Raw genomic sequence first — 19,757 nt, forward strand, 5'->3', positions numbered from 1 at the left:
AACTCCTCGATACTCGACCACAAGTGAACGTATTTCTATCAAACGGAACTATGTGCATTATGACGTGAGCCCTGTTATGCACATATTCTTATGGGTCTCAGGGCTCATGTCTTAATGCACATAGTTCCGTTTGATAGAAATACGTCCAATTCACACTTGCAAAAGATAAATTAAAAGACTGCCAAGATTTTCTGCATCACGTGACCGACGGACCAACGCAACGTAGGAATTCCGCGCGTAGAGGCGTAACTCAATTTTTCAGTGCACCTTGAAAAATATACAATTATACGGACGATAGGGTTCATCTCAGTTACGCACTTACGCCTAAACGTGAGCAGAGCAAATAAGCTTGGTGCCCGATTTCTGTCGATACAACTCGTCAATTCGATTAAACATTTTCATTGGCACCTCGCCGGCCCATTAGCGCTCGACATTGGCCTTTACAATGCCACTGTTTTAATCGCTGGATTTATAGGGTTCCTACGGATTTCAAACCTGAAGCTTATATTTCTTTGCTCAATCTGGCAACTGCTTTTTGGCAAAGGCTCATCGAGCCACTTACATGCAGTCGATTAAGTCGCTTTTTTCGATCATCACCATTATCATGATCATTGTAATTGCAATCATTGTTAAAATTATCATCAATCGCGATTGACTGCGGAGCTGACATTACTCCGATTTCAAATTTTCTCCTTTTTTTCAGTGGGGCTAATTTGACCTTCATTACGTCACAATTCTTTTACTTTCCGTCTTTACAGTTATTTTCTTGCAACGATGAAGACTTTACTAACGCATCATGACGTCTGATCGCTTCCTGCCAAAATTCTTGCAAAAGTCACAAATCTCGCGGACAGTGCTGTTTTTCGATGATTTTAAAGCATATACTGCCAGACTAAGTTTCTCAAAATTGACAATATTGATATGTGCGCACTAAATGTGCCCCAAACGATTTGATATGAACTGTGGAGTTAAATCAAATCGAATTGCTGAATTCCGAGCCTGTTCGTTCGTTCGATAAAAAGCGTAAAAGTAATGGTATATAAGGGGAAAATACATGAAAATGGAATATAAAATACTTGAACAAAGCGTGTTGTCATATATGAGAAGACGTTGATGCTACACATTTGACGATGAAAACTAACAGTGTCTGACTCTATTTTGGTGAGTAGAATAGTTTTGGCACCACTGCATTCAGCCAATTACTCAGGCTAGTAATATTGGCAGCACTCAGAGCTCTCGTTGTAAATTTTTTCGGAGGCTGGTGATTATCCTGCTCAGACAGCGGAAATTCCCGAAAGTAGGAGGTATTCTGGCTGGAGCAACATTACTATGATTACTCATAGGGATTCTCCCATTGGACACTCTTCCTGGAACCAATAACCTGGATGAAACGCTCTATGGACAAGGTGCTGGTGCTAACTTCCCGAGGGAATTTAGTGGTCTGGTCATACTGGTTCCCGCCAGGTGCTAATGCTGAGCGACGATGAGATCACGAACATGGAGGGGAAAGCCACCGAAGAAGTTCTGATGCTATATGCATTTTTTCTGCAAGTATAATCAGCTCAGTGTTGCTCATTTATTAGGGGCTTTCAACGTCTCGGGTTCCATTAAAAAAATCTGCAACTGCGTATGCCCTAGCTTACCCGACTTGCTCTCTCTTTACCAAACGAAAATACCCAAGTACGTCTATGAAAATTGTTAAAATTTCCCAGGTTTTACAATTTGAAAGTGAGAAAAAAATCCCTTTTACACGGGTACACCAAAATTCACGATTTCAAGAAAAGAGAGAGAAACATCAGGAGAATTCCCAAGAATTTCAAGAAAAAAAAAGAAAAAAACCCGTGTAAATTCAAAATTTCAAGGAAAAAAATAAGGATAACATTGGAAATGTATACAGACCTTTCAAGAAAAATCCATCTTATGATTAGTTTTGATTTACACACAAGCGACCCGAGGCCAGGCGACCCGAGGCCCGAGTTTGATGGTCTCAAACAATGGTTGCCTGGAACTGGTTGTAGGGACAGAGGGGGGACGGGAATAAAGCGCAAGGATTAGCCCTTGTGGGCCACTCGAAGTAGTAAAAAAAAAAATAAATAAAAAAAAAACAGTTAATTAAACGAGAGAATTACCCTGTAACTTTCATTCAGTGATCTCTCATCAGTTCAAACAACGAAATTGCACTGACTCGGCAATATCCCATTGCTGGTCGCTCTGTATCGCAGAATCTGGTTTAATTGGTCGTATTTAATCTGTAGGAACCATAATTAAATGAATAAAATCAACAGGAATTAACTATGAAATGCGCAAAGAGTTCCTTTTGTGATTCGATTCATTTTCACGCATAATTTAATTTAGCGCAGTTACGTTCAATTATACTCCTGAAACTTGAAATTTAAAGCTAAATAATGCAAAAAGTCAATTCGTCAGGACATCCGATTAATTTCATAATTTCTGCCCGAGTCAAGCCATTCGGCATCGAAATTCATGAAGTTCAAGGACATAGTAGTGAGGCCTAAAGCTATATGTTGTCACATCACTTTAAGACGGCTACTATCGTTCACAATACAAAGTAAAACAATCAATACTTTTTGATGGTGCCATCGTTATCCTCGGTGGATACCAGAGCCACCTGTCACCACTGTAACCGTGTTGCACTTTGATGTTCTGCATTGTTTTCCGTTTGTCTTGAGCGCGAGTTGAAGTGATCGTTGATTTAGTTGGATTGTATATTAAGCGTGCAATCGCAGCTTCTATTTAAAGTAAAGCCTCGGGTGGTTATGACCTACATTAATAGTGCATTACTTTTCAGTATGCGTGCGAGTATCCTTGAAGGAGATTTCGGCATGTATTTGTTGCAAGGCGCATTCTTTGAATAGATTATCTGCTTTCGGTACAATTTACTTAAGCCTTTCACGTTTATCTGAATTTTGTGTTAAAATGTATCTTTTTTGGTCTTTTTGATGATTCATGGCCAAAGAGGTTCATTTTCTCTGCGTTTTTAAAATTCCCGACATTGATGAAATTATAGCCGACCATGATGTTAGTGGGCGCAACTTTAGTAGGATAGCATGAACCTTCATTTTTTTTTAAAATAAGAGAGAAAAATGAAAATTCTCTGTGAAAAAGACCTCTCTCTTGATGCACTTTAAAGGTCAACATTTTTCAACACATTTTTCTCAACTTTTTTTCAAGCGGTTCATTGAGATGCTCATCGAAAAAGGCGAATTGGGGAACGCCACCCACATGGTCCCATTGTTCCTCCATTTTTTTTTGTATTGGAGACCTTTTTTCGGAGGAAATGTTCATTTTTTCGCTGGAAACTGCCAAATCAGGGGCGTCAATTGGAGAGGCAGGAGTTCTCTCCTTCTCCCTCAATAATTAAGATTTGCCTTTTTCTAGGGCAATCCTGTTGAATTTGAGGACATTTAACGAGATTTTCAGAAGTTTTGCTACACTGAAAACATAATTTCGGTCGTATGTACCAAAGTTCGGTGTTCCTCATCATCTCAACTTATTCAGTTTGTCAAACTGAGTTTTCGGTTTGACAAACCGAAAGTTCGTGAACTTCCGAAATTTTCGGTTCGTGTAACTTAACTCGTGCGGGAAAGTGAACTGACGAAGTGAGTTTGGTCATAAATATCGAACATTCGGTTACACGAACGGAAAGTTCAGTTTGACAAAACTAATATTTGGGATGATATGGAACACCGAACGTTACCGAATGTTCGGTTCACATGACCTATTTTTTTTTCACCGTATCTTGCAAATTTTACCTTCTTCCAAAATGGGCCTCCCAAAGAAAATGAGCTATTAAAGGAACAACTGAGGAAGGACTGTTTAAGGATACGAGCCTGAATCACCACTAGTGGGAAGAAAGTGAGCTGCATGAAGCGGGTGCCCACTTTCTTCCGTGTTGCCCTAGTCCCTATCCGTTCCCTCCGCGAGAGAGGGGAGCGCTATTTTGGCGCGCTGGCTCATTCGGGAGCGACCAAGGCCCTGACGGGCGCGGGTGGGCCCACCGACGTGACGTTGGACGTCGCCGTCGCTTTAGAATCAATCGGGCGACCGGGAATCGACGCTCGACGCGATTTCGTCAAGTCGTCCGACGCTATTTTAAAAATAAACTCCATCACCGTTCACGAATCTAAGTCGCAGTTCCTCCCAGTTGAGTTGGCAAGGAATTTCTACTCAGCTTATCAAAAACCACGTATGCTCAATTAGATTGCCATTGGAGTTAGGCGGTTCCTCCTCAGCGGAGAATTTCCGCCCCGAATTTTCCGCGTTCCTTAGGTCGCGGGGTTTTCGCACGAGACCTTGCAAGGTTGTCTCTTGACCCTGCTGTTGCCGAATTTCCGGGGAAATCTCCCGCCCTATATTTCAGTGAAAATTCGAGGATTTTCACAGTAGATTTGGTCGGTTTCCGGACCACGTGTTCGGTGGATGAGAAGAATTCCTAACCTCGTGTCGTGTCGGTCCACTCGTTACAAATGTCTACAATGTTCGGGCACCGGCATATTGACCCCGAACCCTGATTTATCGATTTTGAAACGCGTCGTTTTGTGAAGAAAAGAAATTCAGAGAAAAATTCGCGCGGGAAATGATTCCTTAATACCGCGCCAGTGGCGTGGCGTGCTTTGCGATAAATCGATCGTTATGCCATTTAAACCTATGGAAAAAGATCGATAAACAGGGTGTTCGCAGGGAACACCTTAATGATCGATTATTTACCATATGTTTAAATGACAGAACAATCGATACATTGCAATTCACGCCACGCCACTGTACTGCGTGTGGTTGTGTTTGACAGAAAATTTAAAAATTTACCCCTGGACAGTTTCCCTCCGTCAAGTCGCTAATTTTAAAGTATTATTCATTCCACTTGGAATTTCAAGTTTTGAAAATGGAGTTCGTAAAAGAGCGGGATTTGCGATTTAACGAGGTCAAATTTAACAAGTAAAATTTCGCGAGAAAGTCGATGATGCTATTCAACGGATGAAAAAAACCCTGATTCATCGATTTTTGGACGCTCCACTTCTGCTGCGCTATGGAATCATTAAGCATGATCTCACAAATGCATTGTAAATTACTTCCTGGAAAAAGGGCTGAAGGAGAATTGTTTCTTACTTGGAGGACATGTTTCTCAGTTTTTTAGGAATCTGCTCTTGAAAACGATTTAAAGGTACAATTTTTTTTCTTTTTCGAGGATGGATTTTCACAAAAAAATGGATATTATTTTACAGTTATGCAATGCGACAGAGTGATAAGACCCTCTAATCTGGTTCATATTCGACTCAACATAGGCAAGATTCCGACAAGAAATTCTATTCATCTTTTTTCTCATCTGTGTAGAGTGGTTGCATGAGACGGAAATAATTAATGGTAAAGGCTAGACAAATTATGACCCCAGATTCGTTCAAATCATACGATTTAATGTGCCCAAATATGAGGCAACAGCGCGCTTGCTCTCATAATAATTGCAATAAAAACGAAAGCAATTGCTTTTTTACGAGTCAAAAAGCAAGTCTTGCAAGTCAAAAAGTTTGTTTTGATTGCCAAAGCGCGCCAACTTTCGCCTTTATGGGGGCTTTTGGCCAAACGGTCGATGCGCACGAGTTTCAAAAACTTGAACGTGCTGATGCGTTGCCTACCTCTGTTTTGATTTTTTTAGGTGGTGGATGATTCTTCAGAGCAATGCAATATTTGGCAAGCAACTTACATACTGCTCAACCTCATATTCATTAAAGAAGTCGAATAATTGTGAGGCATATGAGGCGAAGTTTGATCATCCATTAAGAGCTTTTTTTCACCTGCTTTCCATTTTTCCTTATCAAAGACGGATGATCAGCGTACGGCACGGCATGCACCGTACTTTAAATGTTGGAATTCATCGATGCTTTTTCGAAGACAGAGAGAGGCGAATTTTAGCGATCAAATCGTTGTTTCCTGCACGAAGGATCGTAACTTCACTCCAAGATTGACAAAAAAACTCAAACAAATAATTTTTTTACACAAATGTACCTGTGCAATTTTTATCCAAAATTTTCTGATTTTTGAATGAAATCTGAGGATAAATCGAGGAAATTTGTGGTTAGAAATGCTCGAGATTATTTTGGGTGGTATGCAATTTACGAGGGATTTGGCTGACATTGAAATGAAGTTACGTTCTCTTGTAAAGGAAACGACGAAATATGACACGCTTTCCTATCATAAAAGTATTCAACGGTTGTTTACTTAGTTGTTTAACTATCTCATTTTTCATTAAAGTTGCAAATTGTACATCGCGAGGTTGTTCCAAAAAATCCGTGGCATCGATATGTAATAGATTTCATCAATTTAACGAATACACTGGGGAGGAAAAACACATTGGATCTAGAGTCCAGACTCTTAAAAACATCGAGAAGAAAAAATACTCTCGATTCAATCGGATTTTTGCTTAAATCAAGAACCGAGCCTCTTAATTTGAGCGGATTCCCTTTTGATTTAAGCAAAAATCTGACTGAATCAAGAGTATTTTTTCTTGGCAATGTTTTCAAGAGTCTGGACTCTAGATCCAATGTGTTTTTTTCCAGTGTAGATCCAGATTGATGACTGATGAGACGGAACCAGACCGGATCTTTGGAGAAGTTCCGAACCTTGAAATAAAGTTCGCTCACACTCAAAAGCCAATCGGTAAGCCGCTGAAGCGATGGATATCGGCGCAACGAACTTTGCGGCGGCGATGGACGGTGGATGTTGGATGTTGGATGGTGTGAGGTTGGACTTCCTGCTCTGGAGTCGGGGCTGGGGCTGGGGCCGGGGCCGCGATCCACATCCAAATTGAGCCGTCATCCACTCGTGGCTCTCGCTTTATGGCTCAATCGGCTCCAGCCCAGGCCTTTACAGTTTATGACGGATTCGCACATAATCACCGCCGCCGCGCCATGCCAGACGGCATCTCCTTTTTTGCGCCTGCCACGAAGCGCTTGCCCGCAGCCGCACCGTCTGGGAATCTCTAGGGCTCTCAATTAATTGTTACACGATTCAAGTATGAACGGAATTCCGTCCAAGTGGAGTCTTTGGTGACTGATCTGTCGTGCGGGTGGGAGACGGTAGTAGGTTCGTTTCACTGTATCCGGCAATATCCACAATTCTCAATTGAATATAAAAAAAAAGAGAAAAAGAAGCTGGTGTTGTACACCCTCAGACGAGGTGCGGATTGTTGCAATTGATAGACACAGCTATAGACAAAGAAGACAAAAGTGATATGGAAGGATCCTATTGGTGGAGGCGGGTGGTTGCAACGGACGAAGGAGGGAGGTGATACACTACCTATAACGACAGCCCACGAGAGACCCGATAGTTAGTCCATCATTTACGCCCTTGGTCTGAAAGAACCACGAATTTCAACCAATAGGATCCCTCCATACTCCCTAAGTCTTCTTCGTCTATAGCTTTGTCTATCAATTGCAACGATTGACCCGCTGATGAGTTTGAGATACCCATGCAACACTGATGCTTTACTTTAACCAAACTGTGAATAGCTAAAATGATGTTGCACACAGCTTAAATGGTGTTGTACACCAGCCGAAATGAAGCTGTGCACTGACTAAATTGGTGATGGTGAATGGCTAAAATAGTGTTGAACTCAACCTAAAATAGTATCGTACATTAGACCACTTAGAATGGTGTTGCACATCAGCTAGAACGGTGATGTAAACCAACTAAATTAGTGCTGTGGACTATATAGCTGAAAATAACGGTGTCGTACATCAATTGAACTTGCGTGGTGCACCAATTGAATTATTGATCATTGATGTTTGAAAGTCCAGATACTATGGGTTGATCCATTGACTATAACATCGTTCGTCCTATTATTTAATTTAAATTTGCAAAAACAGGAAGTACGTAAGATCGGATATTACAAGTTAGAAAAAAAAAACTGTAGAACTTGAGCTATAAAACTCAATTTTTTGCTGTGCTACGGGGTCATTCATCATGGACGTTTGATTGAACCCAGAATACGAACAGAAAAGTGGACGGAAAAATCTAGGCTAATCTAAGACCAGAGGCCCTTTCCAGATTGGCAGGGTCGCGGAGAGGACCTCCGATCCTCGGATGGAACTGCATCCAGTTAATTGGACCGCAAGGACGACGACGGACGCCGGGCGCATCAAAGCAGGGAAAATGGCAAAACGTGCCTCCCGATGAAAAAGCCAATAACTATTGACTGGTTCACGCCGGCACTAATTACAATCCTAGTGAATGGACGAGATCGATCGGAGCACAAAAACCAATATCTGTCCACGCCGCTTAAAAATCGATCGTGCATGGTCGCCAAAGTTGGCGCTGAGACTCGACGTATCAAAGCTCGCCTTTGCAAATTTTCCATCATTGTGACCGTCAAAGGGAGAATGGAGAAGAGGTCAAAATGTCCAAAAATAAGTGTCTAGAGTAAAAAAAATGTCCATTATAAAAAAAAGTCCATGAGTAAAAAATGTTCAAGTATCTGGAATGGAAACTCCAGATACTTGGACAATTTACTTGGCAAGCGCGGGGTTTTTGGATGATAGGGACATTTCCAATTAATTGTGATAGTACCCCAATAAATTAGGTTTTAAACCAAAATGCTACAATTAATTGGAAATGTCCATATCATTCAATCAATTGGGGCAGCACCACAATTTTAGGGAATAACTCCTAAATATAATTTTTTCCGTTTTCCTTTTTCCGTAGACAGTCACACATGTCCTCATTATATGTTATGCTGGGAAGTGCAATTCGTAATGCTAGCTGCAATTATGCAGGCGACATTGGAAGCGACGGTTTTAGGAGTGCATTGTTTGAATTCGTCGCTAGCTCCATACAAGCGGCCAATCCGTCGCTCCTCTGATGTAAGGGCGTATCTTTGTTTACGCATGAGCCCCGAACAGCATAGAGTTATACGGAGCACAGGGCTCAAGTGGAAATAGAGATGCACTTTTACGTCAGAGGAGCGACAAATCGAAGCCCTGAGGGTACTTTACACTCGTTGGCTGGGGATGAAGTCGACATACGAGAGGACCTTGCACTCAGAAAAATACTATTACCGTTAGTTTCGTGCACTTGTCAACAACCCACAGACACCACCGGGGCCGGATCCAAGGTGACTTCCGGAAGTCACCGTGTAAGATCGGAAGATCTGATTACTTATTACTAATAATAATCAGATCGCTTCGAGCGTCAACACACGGTCCCGTGACACGTGCAGATGATCCACCGCTCATCTTCATAGCCCAGCGACACCCCTCCGTAATTTGGTAAAACACCGATCAACAAAACCTGTTAAGTTTCGCGCGCGGTGATGGAGGTCTGAGGAAAGATCGGATGATGTGTAATTAATGGCAGCTTGACAAATACAAACCAATCAGCGAATGCGTGATTGGTGCGAAACGGAAAGCGCGGCTTGACTTCTCGCATGCTGAGACGGATTTCAGTTACGTAATGACAGTATTATGAACTGCACTTCGTTGCTGAACTTCCGCGGAAAAATCCGGATTTTTCCTCCGTTTCTATGTCTACGATGTAAGCTGAGACATTAGACCCAGGGGGCTTAAAATTGGCTGCCGGCGAATGCGTGAATGTCGAAAGACACACGAACAGGGATCAGAGATCTTGAGGTTAAAAAAACACATGCTAAGATCAGAGATTCTCATAAGCGGGTCCAGACACCTCGAACAAGGACTTTTCCGGAATTTTTTTTGAATTCGAAAGCATCTACTGTGCAGTTTGAGTCAACTTCGTCATGAATAATGACCAAATGCAAACGTCTTACGTTTTCATTTTTTCCGTTCCTACCTTCCCATAAGGGTAACTTTTTGAAAAACTCTGTATGTTAAGCGATATTTTTATCCGAGTTTACACACGAAATTTTAAATACTTAAGGCAGAATTCCTGGACATTTCTTAATTTTCCTAACTTCACCAAAAATCCTTGACTACCGCCAGAATTTCTCCTGATTTTTTTTCAGCTTGCCCTGGCTACGCAGAAGGAAAATCTTTAGTGAGCCCTAGCTACACAGAAGAAGAATCTTAAGCACGTATGTTTAAAAGAACAAAAAAGAGGCAAAAATAACCCCTGACATATCTCCTGAGTTTTTAGTTCAGGTAACCGATGATTTCAGTCGTAGAAACTGACTCCGCCTCAGATGATCCGATTCTTTCGTAAAGAAACGGGCAAAAAAGATTTAGTATGTTCGCCAAATTTTTGGATTACCTTAAAATCGAAAACTTTAAAGTGGGATATACATCCAGATTTTCCCTTCGTGGTCAAAAAACAAACAGCCGCATCATCAGGCGAACAAATCCGAATCGAAGGAGGCTAGAAATCGGAGAACGTAGACTTGCAATTTGCCAACGATGGAGAGAATTTTCTAGAATTTTCCCCGATGTCTCGAGAAGATGTGACGGATCGGAATTAAATGCCGCGACGCGTTACGCTTATGAAATCTAAATATAGAACAATTTAAAGAGAGCAGTGCATTTTTACACTCGTCAAATTGGACCGTACAATCATCTTTTAATCGAGCACTTAATTAGTGTCCATTACTCGAACGCGCAGTCACTTACCTGCAAAGCGACGTTTCAAAATATACATTAGTTTTTTTTTTTTTTTTTTTTTTTTTTTTTTTTTTTTTTATACTGTAAAAGGTAAACGAGTCAATTTATAACTTGATTCGTGGAAAAACATCCCAGCACTATACGGATTGCTGATAAATACCAATGGAGGATTTCTTCAGTATACACTAGTTTTCCCTGGAATATCGACAACCTCCCCTTTCTGTCAAAAATGAAAAAGAAAATAAACCACGTTTTTAAAGAGAGAGGAGCCAATAGTTTTGTCTCATTCTAGAAATAAAGTATCTGCTATTAATTTCTTTTAAGGATTAGCTTTGCTGAATGGTTGATGTATCATGAATCTCACTTTCACCATCGAATTTCACTCCGTTTCCGCCTGTTTTGCGGCTGACGGATGCAAGGAAAGAGACCAAGTTCATCACGGCGCCTGGATGCAACTATTCGTGCTCCATGGATGCGCGTGTTGCATGAAAAAAAATTGAAGGCGCCATGGTTTTTCTTGCTCCCACCGAAATGCGCGCAATGCACATGTTGCAATGCACGCCCCGCCGGTGCTGAATAACCACAGCAGCGACGAAAATACTAAGTCACAGACCTATCATACGTACATTTTCAAGTTTGAAAATCTTCACTCCGTTTTTCATTAGTTCATGGAAATACTGCTCGACTCTTTAGCGCATGATTTAAAGAAGATATCGTCAAAAAATAAAGAAAAACAAACGAAACGTCTATCACAAGCGATAATTAGACCGCATTAAACAGAAAGGAACCAAGCCACATCAGCTATTGCCAAATCTAATCGGGAAATTCAATTTTTTACATGAAAACGGTTGTGCGGAATTTTGTGCAAATTTCAGTGAATTTTCTCCATAATACAAAGCAAATTCCTCAACATTTTCAAAGGAATCCGCACGAATTTTCTCTCTTAAAAATAAAATTTCCCTGTTAAATTTGGCAATAGCTGATGTGGCTTGGTTCCTTTCTGTTGAACGTGGTCCGATTAGGCCTTCTGTGGACACTAAAATGTGGCAGGAGATGAGTGACTTCGCAATTCGAGATACGTGCTTTGGTAATTTATTTTGGCACTGATACCTTTTGGAAGTTAGTAAAAATCTTAAGAATAAATTTCTAGTCAAAACCAGAGTTTGTTTTGTCATTGAAGGCTCTATGAATTCCTTTCAATTTCCTCTAAAATTTCATGAAACGCTGTTCAGTTCTTCCCTGAATTCATGGAGTCTGCGAAGATTCGGAAGTCCCCGATGAGCACGCTTTGTTCTTGCAAGTTTTCTGAGTGGCTTTCAACGCTAAATAAAACTCAAAATAAATTATCTTTTTGAACAATCGGAATAATTTTTGACTTTACATTCAATGAGCTCCCAGGCTTGAAAGAAAAGAAAGGAAAGTGGAAATTTAAAACGGTGCAAACGCAGATTTGTGATTTCAGACGAAAGCATCGACATAACCCCGATAGTTGCTCCGGGAAAATTAACAGTAATTGGGTGAATTCGTGCAAAAGGATTCTATCTGCACTGGACCAATTACGAAACCGATTGAAAAAATTGTTCGAGGCACTAATTTTCTTGGAGCGTCAATGCATCGTGAACGTGTCAGCGATCGTTTAATGCCGGAAGAGGTCGATCACTCATGATGACTCATTTCGAAAATTGGACGGGAAAACTGCTTTGGTCAGTGGCTCAAGTTAAATAAGGTTGCGGAGTAATTTGATCATTCTCTTCTTCGTTATTTTACGAGAACTGAACGTAGATAAAGAATACGAGTTCTATCAATAAAAAATAGAGTCCATAACGAACAGTCAAAGCTTCAAATTCAGTCCAAAGTTTTCTGGAAGGGCCAAACACACTATCAATATGCGCTTAAAATCTTTCGATGCGTATTCCGTCAATGTCTTGACTTGAAACGTCCAAACAGCGCTTCCATAATTGACAGGGCCGGATTTAGGGGGTGGCCACATGGGCCGCGGCCCATTGGGGGCAAATTTTGCAATTTTTTAAAAGTAGGTGTAAAGAAAAATCGGATTCAGAAAAAAAAAAAATTACAAACGAGAAAAGGTGACAAAATCTCTCATTTCCTGAGAGTATATATCTAATTTTGTCGTCTTTCTGTGATACAATAGACAGTACCTTTAATTCGTCGAGTTAAAACTAAGAGAGAAACCGAACACGGAATTTGGCCTGAAACGGCGCAGCGCAGATACATGCCGATGATGATGAGAACTTGAGATTAAAAGGAGAAACTCTCGGCGCGGCGCGACGGTCGGCATGTAACACATGCTAGCGCCTACAAGACTGCATGAATACTTCACGCATTGCGTCAAAGACAGTGCGGTCACTACGGTTAGCAGCGGGTAGCGTGAAACGCATAGCGCCTACATGACTGCATGAATACTTCACGCATTGCGTCAAACACAGTGCGGTCAGCGCGGCGCGGCGGCGGAAGTTAAACTTATTAAACCACATTTACGTTCGTTCTTTCATAATTTTTTCGTTCATTTCATATAAATGGAAGGCCTTTTCCACATAGAGATAGGTTTACGGAACCTAACTTTTGCGCCAAGTTCCTTGAACTTTTGCTAGTGGTGTTAACAGAGATTTCGCAAAAAATGTGTCCAACACGAGTAAACGCGTCTTATGCAACCCTCTCCCTCCGGCACGTTCACTTGATGATAATTACATATATTATTGATGTTTCAAAACGATTGAGAAGGGGGCGGCAAAATACAGGCGGCCCATGGGCGGCAAGTAAGAAAATCCGACCTTGATAATTGGTGAAAAAAAAGATCAAATGACGCCACTCTAAACCCATTTTCAGTTATTGCATTCACTTCATACAAAAAATATTCCGAGTAACTTTAAAACGCAGGCCGCCGTTATATGAATAGAAGTGAAATGATGGTTGATTAATGATTAGCCCTGATCTCATCGATCGCTGAAAATTGCGTGTTGTGGCCCACTTTTCAGGGCAACACTCAACGATGTATCGATGACCTCCATTTTCATTTCCTATTTTCAGCGTGTGAAGGGGGCTTCGGCGAAAAATATCAATAAACATTTAAAAAACCTCATCAATGAAGCCAAACAGTGTTTCGATAGCGACCAAAAAAAAAAAAAATATCAGTAAACAGCAAAAAAACCCTGTTGGTCAAAGCCTCGATAACGCTTAAAACAAGTCCCGATAACTATCGAAAAAGGTCTCAGAGGACCCAACACCCATCAAATGAGTCGAACATACAAAGCCTCGAACACCAACTGTTGAGCAAATAGAGCACACTTGACTGCACTGCTGATAAATGGATTTACTGCGACTGATCAATTAACAACTGACCGGTATTTCAAAAATACGGGATCAAAGCCGGTTGCCCGTGCCCAATCTCCTTGCTCGATTTTTCTCGCCAGTTTTTTTTTGTTTTGCCGCGGCACTATCAACATCGCTTGGGCGATAAACCGACAATGTCAGCATTGCCAGGCGAAGACACTAAAATTTCCCTAGAAAAATCGGTATGATTTAAAAAACAACCGGTGTAATTTCTTAAACATTGGAGAATTTTTTGTTGAAATAATGGGAATATAATCCATACTTCTTGAAGATAAGCTCAATTAATACAACACGAAAGAAAAAAAATATCTCAATTTTTCAGGTAAATGCTGTTGTCCCCTGGATAGGGAATTTTTCATCCTAGACGTTTCCCTGACGATTATTTTTATCTTGTCTCAACAGGTGATGATAGATGGCAAATACATTTAAAGAAAAATCCCGCATTTTCTCTGGCTTAACGTAAAAAAATCTTGATCATTTGTTTCAAAAGTCTCTTATATTTTCGAAATTTTCCTTCGATTTACAAAAAATAAACTCCCTCGGCTACGAATCCTAGATTTCCGTGGCCTTTGCATAGTATTCTCTAGTTTTACAGATTAACAAAAAAAAGAGATCATAATATTATCCTATCTCTCTACTTACTAACGTTAATGAACGTGTAACACACACCCCCCCGCCCCCCCCCCCCCCCCCTCGATGCACATCATCCGGAAAATCCGGTTTTCAGAAGCCAAAATTTGGCAACACTGGAAAAAAACACATTGGATCTAGAGTCCAGACTCTTAAAGACATCGACAAGAAAAAATCCTCTTGCTTCAATCAGGTTTAAGCTTAAATCAAGAACCAGGCCTCTTAATTTGAGCGGATTTCCTTTTGATTTAAGCTTAAACCTGATTGAATCAAGAGTCCTTTTTCTTGTCAATATTTTCAAGAGTCTGGACTCTAGATCCAATGTGTTTTTTTTTCCAGTGAATACCTAGATGTTCATACGGTGTTTTTCTTTAGCACGGCAGCCACGCGCAGGTGAGTTTTTTCCAAAGATGGCAAACCTGTCATCGACTATTGTCTCATACGTATACTCTTCGGTCAATAGCTGCGTACATTTAGTTCTTGCACGTGGTCGTTGGCGGCTGGCACGGCCATCTGATTGGGCGGTGTTGAAAAGGCGCAAGCGGCCAAAATTCGGCCAAAGTTTCATTTGGACCGGGGCCGGGGGCAACTGGCGCCTGCGCTCTGAGCCGTCAACCGCGATCCGCGATCTCCCGACTCCCGAAATCCCGAAATCCGATCCGCGATCTCCCGAAATCCCGAAATCTGATCCGCGATCTCCCGATTCCTGAACTCCCTAAATCCGATCCGCGATCTCCCGAAATCCCGAAATCCGATCCGCGATCTCCCGATTCCTGAAATCCCGAAATCCGATCCGCGATCTCCCGAAATCCCGAAATCCGATCCGCGATCTCCCGATTCCTGAAATCCCGAAATCCGATCCGAGATCTTCCGATACCTGAAATCCGATTCGCGATCTCCCGAAATCCCGAAATCCGATCCGCGATCTCCCGAAATCCCGAAATCCGATCCGCGATCTCCCGAAATCCCGAAATCCGATCCGCGATCTCCCGATTCCTGAAATCCCGATCTGCAATCATGGAGCGTCCCATCGTCCGGAAAACCGGCAACACCGCCCACGAAAAAATGCGCTTCCACAGACTTAGAGTGAGTATCCTCTCGATCTTAAGTTCCTTCAAACTTGTCGAAACTAAAGCCGGAAAAGCTTCATGCCTGCACTCTCTCTTATCACCTAGTCTCAAAAGAATGATAATCGAATAAAAAAAATGACATTCAATTCGACGTCACGCTGCAAAACGAAAGGAGAAAGATTTCCCAAAATCAGAGACGGACCAGCAATTTGGCAACACTGGCTTTCATCAATTTAAACATGTGTTGAATAATCGATACTTGTCGGGGCACAAGGCCCCTCCAAGAATCGATACATTTCCCTAGGTTTAAATGGAGAAAAAACAATGTTGCAAATTTGCTGGATCCGCTAATGCTCAAAATATCTATGGAGTTTTGGAACATATATATAACTTTCCTACTTTGTTCTTTCTTGGGGGAGACTATGGTCCCTCCTGGAAAAGCGTTCACTCTTTCCACTCCTGTGATCTATTAGACACGACATTGTCAAAAACGGTTTTGGCTCTACCACAATCTTTCCAACTAATGCTGCGCGCCTTCCTTCATCATAATAGTTAATAGTCGCGTTGATTTTTCTGCATACATGAGTATAATCCGAAAATAAGCGGCTCAACTTTTGAAGCTTCTCATTCCTAATAGCCGATTAATTCCATCTTCTCTATCTCCGCTGTTGATCAGAACAGGTTTGGAAAACAGGTTCATATGCTACACAGAGAGTAAGAGAGAAGACGAAAAACCCATTTTTTTTTGTTTGCATACTCGACGGAACTCATGTGCGGAAAATATTCGCTAATTATAACTGCATTTTTGTACTAAAAATAACAGAGAAAGGATTATTAAAATTGTTCGATGTGCAAAAATATTTCTTCAAGGCAAGGAAAAGGGAGGGATCAAGTTGTTCTGACTGCGTCCTCTTTAACATACACTTACACATGATGGAAAGAGGTGGGGATGACTATGGTTTTTAGATCTGATAAACGGAAACTATTACTGATATTATAATGACAATAGGTGAGATTCTCCGTGAATTTATTTTCTCTCCTTGGTCGGTCAAAAAGAAAGGGAACATAAAAGAGCAGAGCCCTTTTTTTGTATCATTTTCTACAAATGAACCTCATTTTGCTAACAGGAACTACGATTTCTGGTTCATCTATAGTATTGAGTGAAACTCGCCTCTGTGTATGCTGTGTAAAATAAATATACACCATGAGGCTTACACATATATTCGCCTCAATAATCAAGTTTGAAGTTTATTTATATTTATGACATCCTCTTTTCGTATAATATCTGGACTTCAAACAAAATATTGACTGAGTTCACAAAAATGTAGCACGACTCCTTTATGCACGGTATATCTTCGAACACATTGAATCAATCGGACAGTGTTTGATAAAAAAAAAAATCATCAAGCACATTGCAGTGCTACTGAAAGTTGTGTAGTGTCTTTCGTCTTGTAAGCAAACCTGAAAAATTAGAGAAATAACTGTGCGCCTCAAGAAAATTAGAATTGAGTCAGGGAAGCACTCTGAAAATTTCGCGTTTTTAGTCTGATTTAAGTAATTATTGTATCGTATAGAGAGGAGTTGCACAATCTTGGCAACATTTTAATTTTATGCTGTTCCTCATTGCAAAATGCAGCCGGAAAAGAGGATAAAAGTGACCGGAATGGTAAATCTGCCAAAATAAGGTAAAATTTGAGCAATCGGATGTTGACAAATTTCTCCCAATTAAATACATATTTCTGAAGAAATTAATGAATATTTTCATGAAATATACATTTCCTTGACATTTTCGAGTTATCAAGAATCATATTAAACTTCTCTAATACGTAATGAAAAAAAAAATAAAAAATTAAAATACTTTTAAAAAATGTGCATTTTATCGGAGGAAATTTGGCAATGTCAAAATGCTAAAACACCGTTCCACCGTTCTTATCCATCTCCGATGCTTTGGCAGCACAGATGCACTCGCAACAATTCTTTACACGAAATAGCCAAAAGAGAAGCGAAGAAAGATAAAACGTCGGAAGAACCACAAAAGAAGACGGAAATAAAGCGCGGGGGAGAGAGAGCGAGAGAGCGCAAGAAATAGAAGACCAGAAGGGGAATGCAAGCACGAAAAGATGAGTAAGCACAGCGATGAGAGAAGGGATAATTTCCACAATCCGGCGAAACATTACGAAACGCAGGGGTAACTAACCTGCGCTGCGCGGAGTTCATTCATTCTCACGGGGCCGGCGGGCGGGGAGGGGGCTACGTCGCGATGACGTCACTATGACGTCACGGTCAGTATGACGAAGGGGGAGGGGGGCGTCGCTCTCTACACACATCATTCATATCTCGTCGGGCGCGTCGCGTCGCGACGCCCGGGATTCCGCGGTCGGCACGGCTCCAGCTCGCTGTTGCGGGAATCCGTCGACGTCACCGCGGGAAGGGGAAGGAGAGGAGGGGGGATGGGGCCCTCCCCCTAGCGAGGTCGTTTCGTCGGACCGAACTTGCCCCGGGCGCGATTGGGAGCTTTGAAATCCCGTGGTTCTTTTGCGTCAGATCGGGGACTGCAATCTTGGGCAATGATGGTCCAGGTATGGATCGAGTTTGGGTTTCACGGGCGTCTTGACTTCGAAAATCATCGCCGGTTCGAAGTACGTACCGTTGAAATAGACGGGGACGAAAAACTGTTGCCCAAGTATTTATATTCTAAGGGTGCTTTTTCTACTGTACAGAGGAAGAACGTCGTATGAACTCCCCAGACGTTGCCATGTCTCTGTCAATAAAAAACGAATTTACAGGGGAAAATGAGAATATTTTTCTTCAAAATTTTCAGAAAATTGTGTTTGGTATTTTGTCTAAAATATCCGACAAATTCGAGAAAAATTTACAACAGTGTCTTCAAAAATACATGTTTGATCCAGTGAGATTGGCGACTCTCGAATGTTTATATGGTGTTTTTTTAAGGGTGCCTTTTCTACTGTACAGAGGAAGAACGTCGTATGAACCTCCAGACGTTGCCATGTCTCCATCAATAAAAAACGAATTTACTGGGAAAAATGAGAATATTTTTCTTCAACATTTTCAGGAAATTGTGTTTGGTATTTTGTCTAAAATATCCGACAAATTCGAGAAAAATTTACAACAATGTCTTCAAAAATACATGTTTGATCCGGTGAAATTGGCGACTCTCGAATGTTCATACGGTGTTCTTCCTTAGCATGACAGTTTTGTTGATCGCGTCACTTACTTTAAAGACCCAGCATGATCTTTACTCTAGCGATAGAAAAATTTAGAAAAATTTCCCTATGATATCCGTTCACTGGACTAAAAACCCGCACTACAATTCGCACTCGTATTGAGGCGAAACGTTTTCTGAAGTCACATCTGATAACTACAGGTGAGAATGGTGCATGAACTTTACCTCGTTCAAATCAGCGCTGTGCAACCTTGAAAGTATTGTACTTGGCTTGAAAACTTACCTGAAACAAAAATAGAAAAGCAAAATGAGATAAAAACGAAGATAAAAGATGATGATATAAAATGATAAAGTTTAAGTTTAGCAGGAAAAAATGAAGTTTTAGTTTCCATTGGATTGGGCAAAAAAGTTCAAAAAGTATGCTGCAGTTAGGTATGAATTTCGGACACACGTATTCTATTCTTGCGTGTAGAGTTCATGATATTTCCGATTTCGAAATAATTTCCGGTATTTCCTGCGCTCATTTCTGGGATCTCGCCGTTGTTCGAATAGGCATAGAATGGTTAGGTTTCCGAATGAAAACTATCCGTGCAGCAAAACTTAGATATTTCATTCTACTATTACTGTGAAACTGTAGAAGGTCGACATTTTTTCCGTCTATATGATATGTTACTAAACTATTTCACTTTCACATGGTTCTTCGTGCTAACGTGGTTAGCAGTGGTTAACGTGGTCGTTCATGGTGCTTCGTATTCCTGTGTTTCCTCGAGCGTTATGCAGCTTTGTGGTCGGAAATTGAAAAAACTATGTGTAAAACCGGCAACAATGGATTTGCAGAAATGACTATTTCCGAGCTACGGAAAACCTTTAGAAATTCATACTTAATCTCCCAACGAGGCTGAGAGTCTGGAAATTGGCGAAGATGAAAGAATCCGGTTCTTTTTTACG

General features: G+C 41.1%; 2 protein-coding genes across 3 annotated transcripts in view; one reads left to right on the forward strand and one right to left on the reverse strand.

Annotated features, from left to right (window-relative positions):
- Nucleotides 1-19,757, reverse strand: part of Roc2 (Regulator of cullins 2) — a 144,483-nt gene that overhangs the window by 24,305 nt on the left and 100,421 nt on the right. The window lies entirely within an intron of this gene.
- The window catches only part of LOC109035808 (Trehalose transporter 1-1), a 134,359-nt gene that overhangs the window by 19,378 nt on the left and 95,224 nt on the right, over nt 1-19,757 (forward strand). Inside the window, exon 1 of one of the 2 annotated variants that reach the window (XM_072302242.1) lies at nt 15,558-15,641. The exons of the other annotated variant lie outside the window; for it this stretch is intronic. Coding sequence (XP_072158343.1) covers nt 15,573-15,641 — 69 coding nt within the window. The 5' untranslated portion in view covers nt 15,558-15,572. Of the gene's footprint in view, nt 1-15,557; nt 15,642-19,757 lie in introns of those variants that run through there. 2 annotated transcript variants of the gene reach the window in all.

This window comes from Bemisia tabaci, chromosome 7 (assembly GCF_918797505.1).
Source record: "Bemisia tabaci chromosome 7, PGI_BMITA_v3".
Classification (NCBI taxonomy): Eukaryota; Metazoa; Arthropoda; class Insecta; order Hemiptera; family Aleyrodidae; genus Bemisia; species Bemisia tabaci.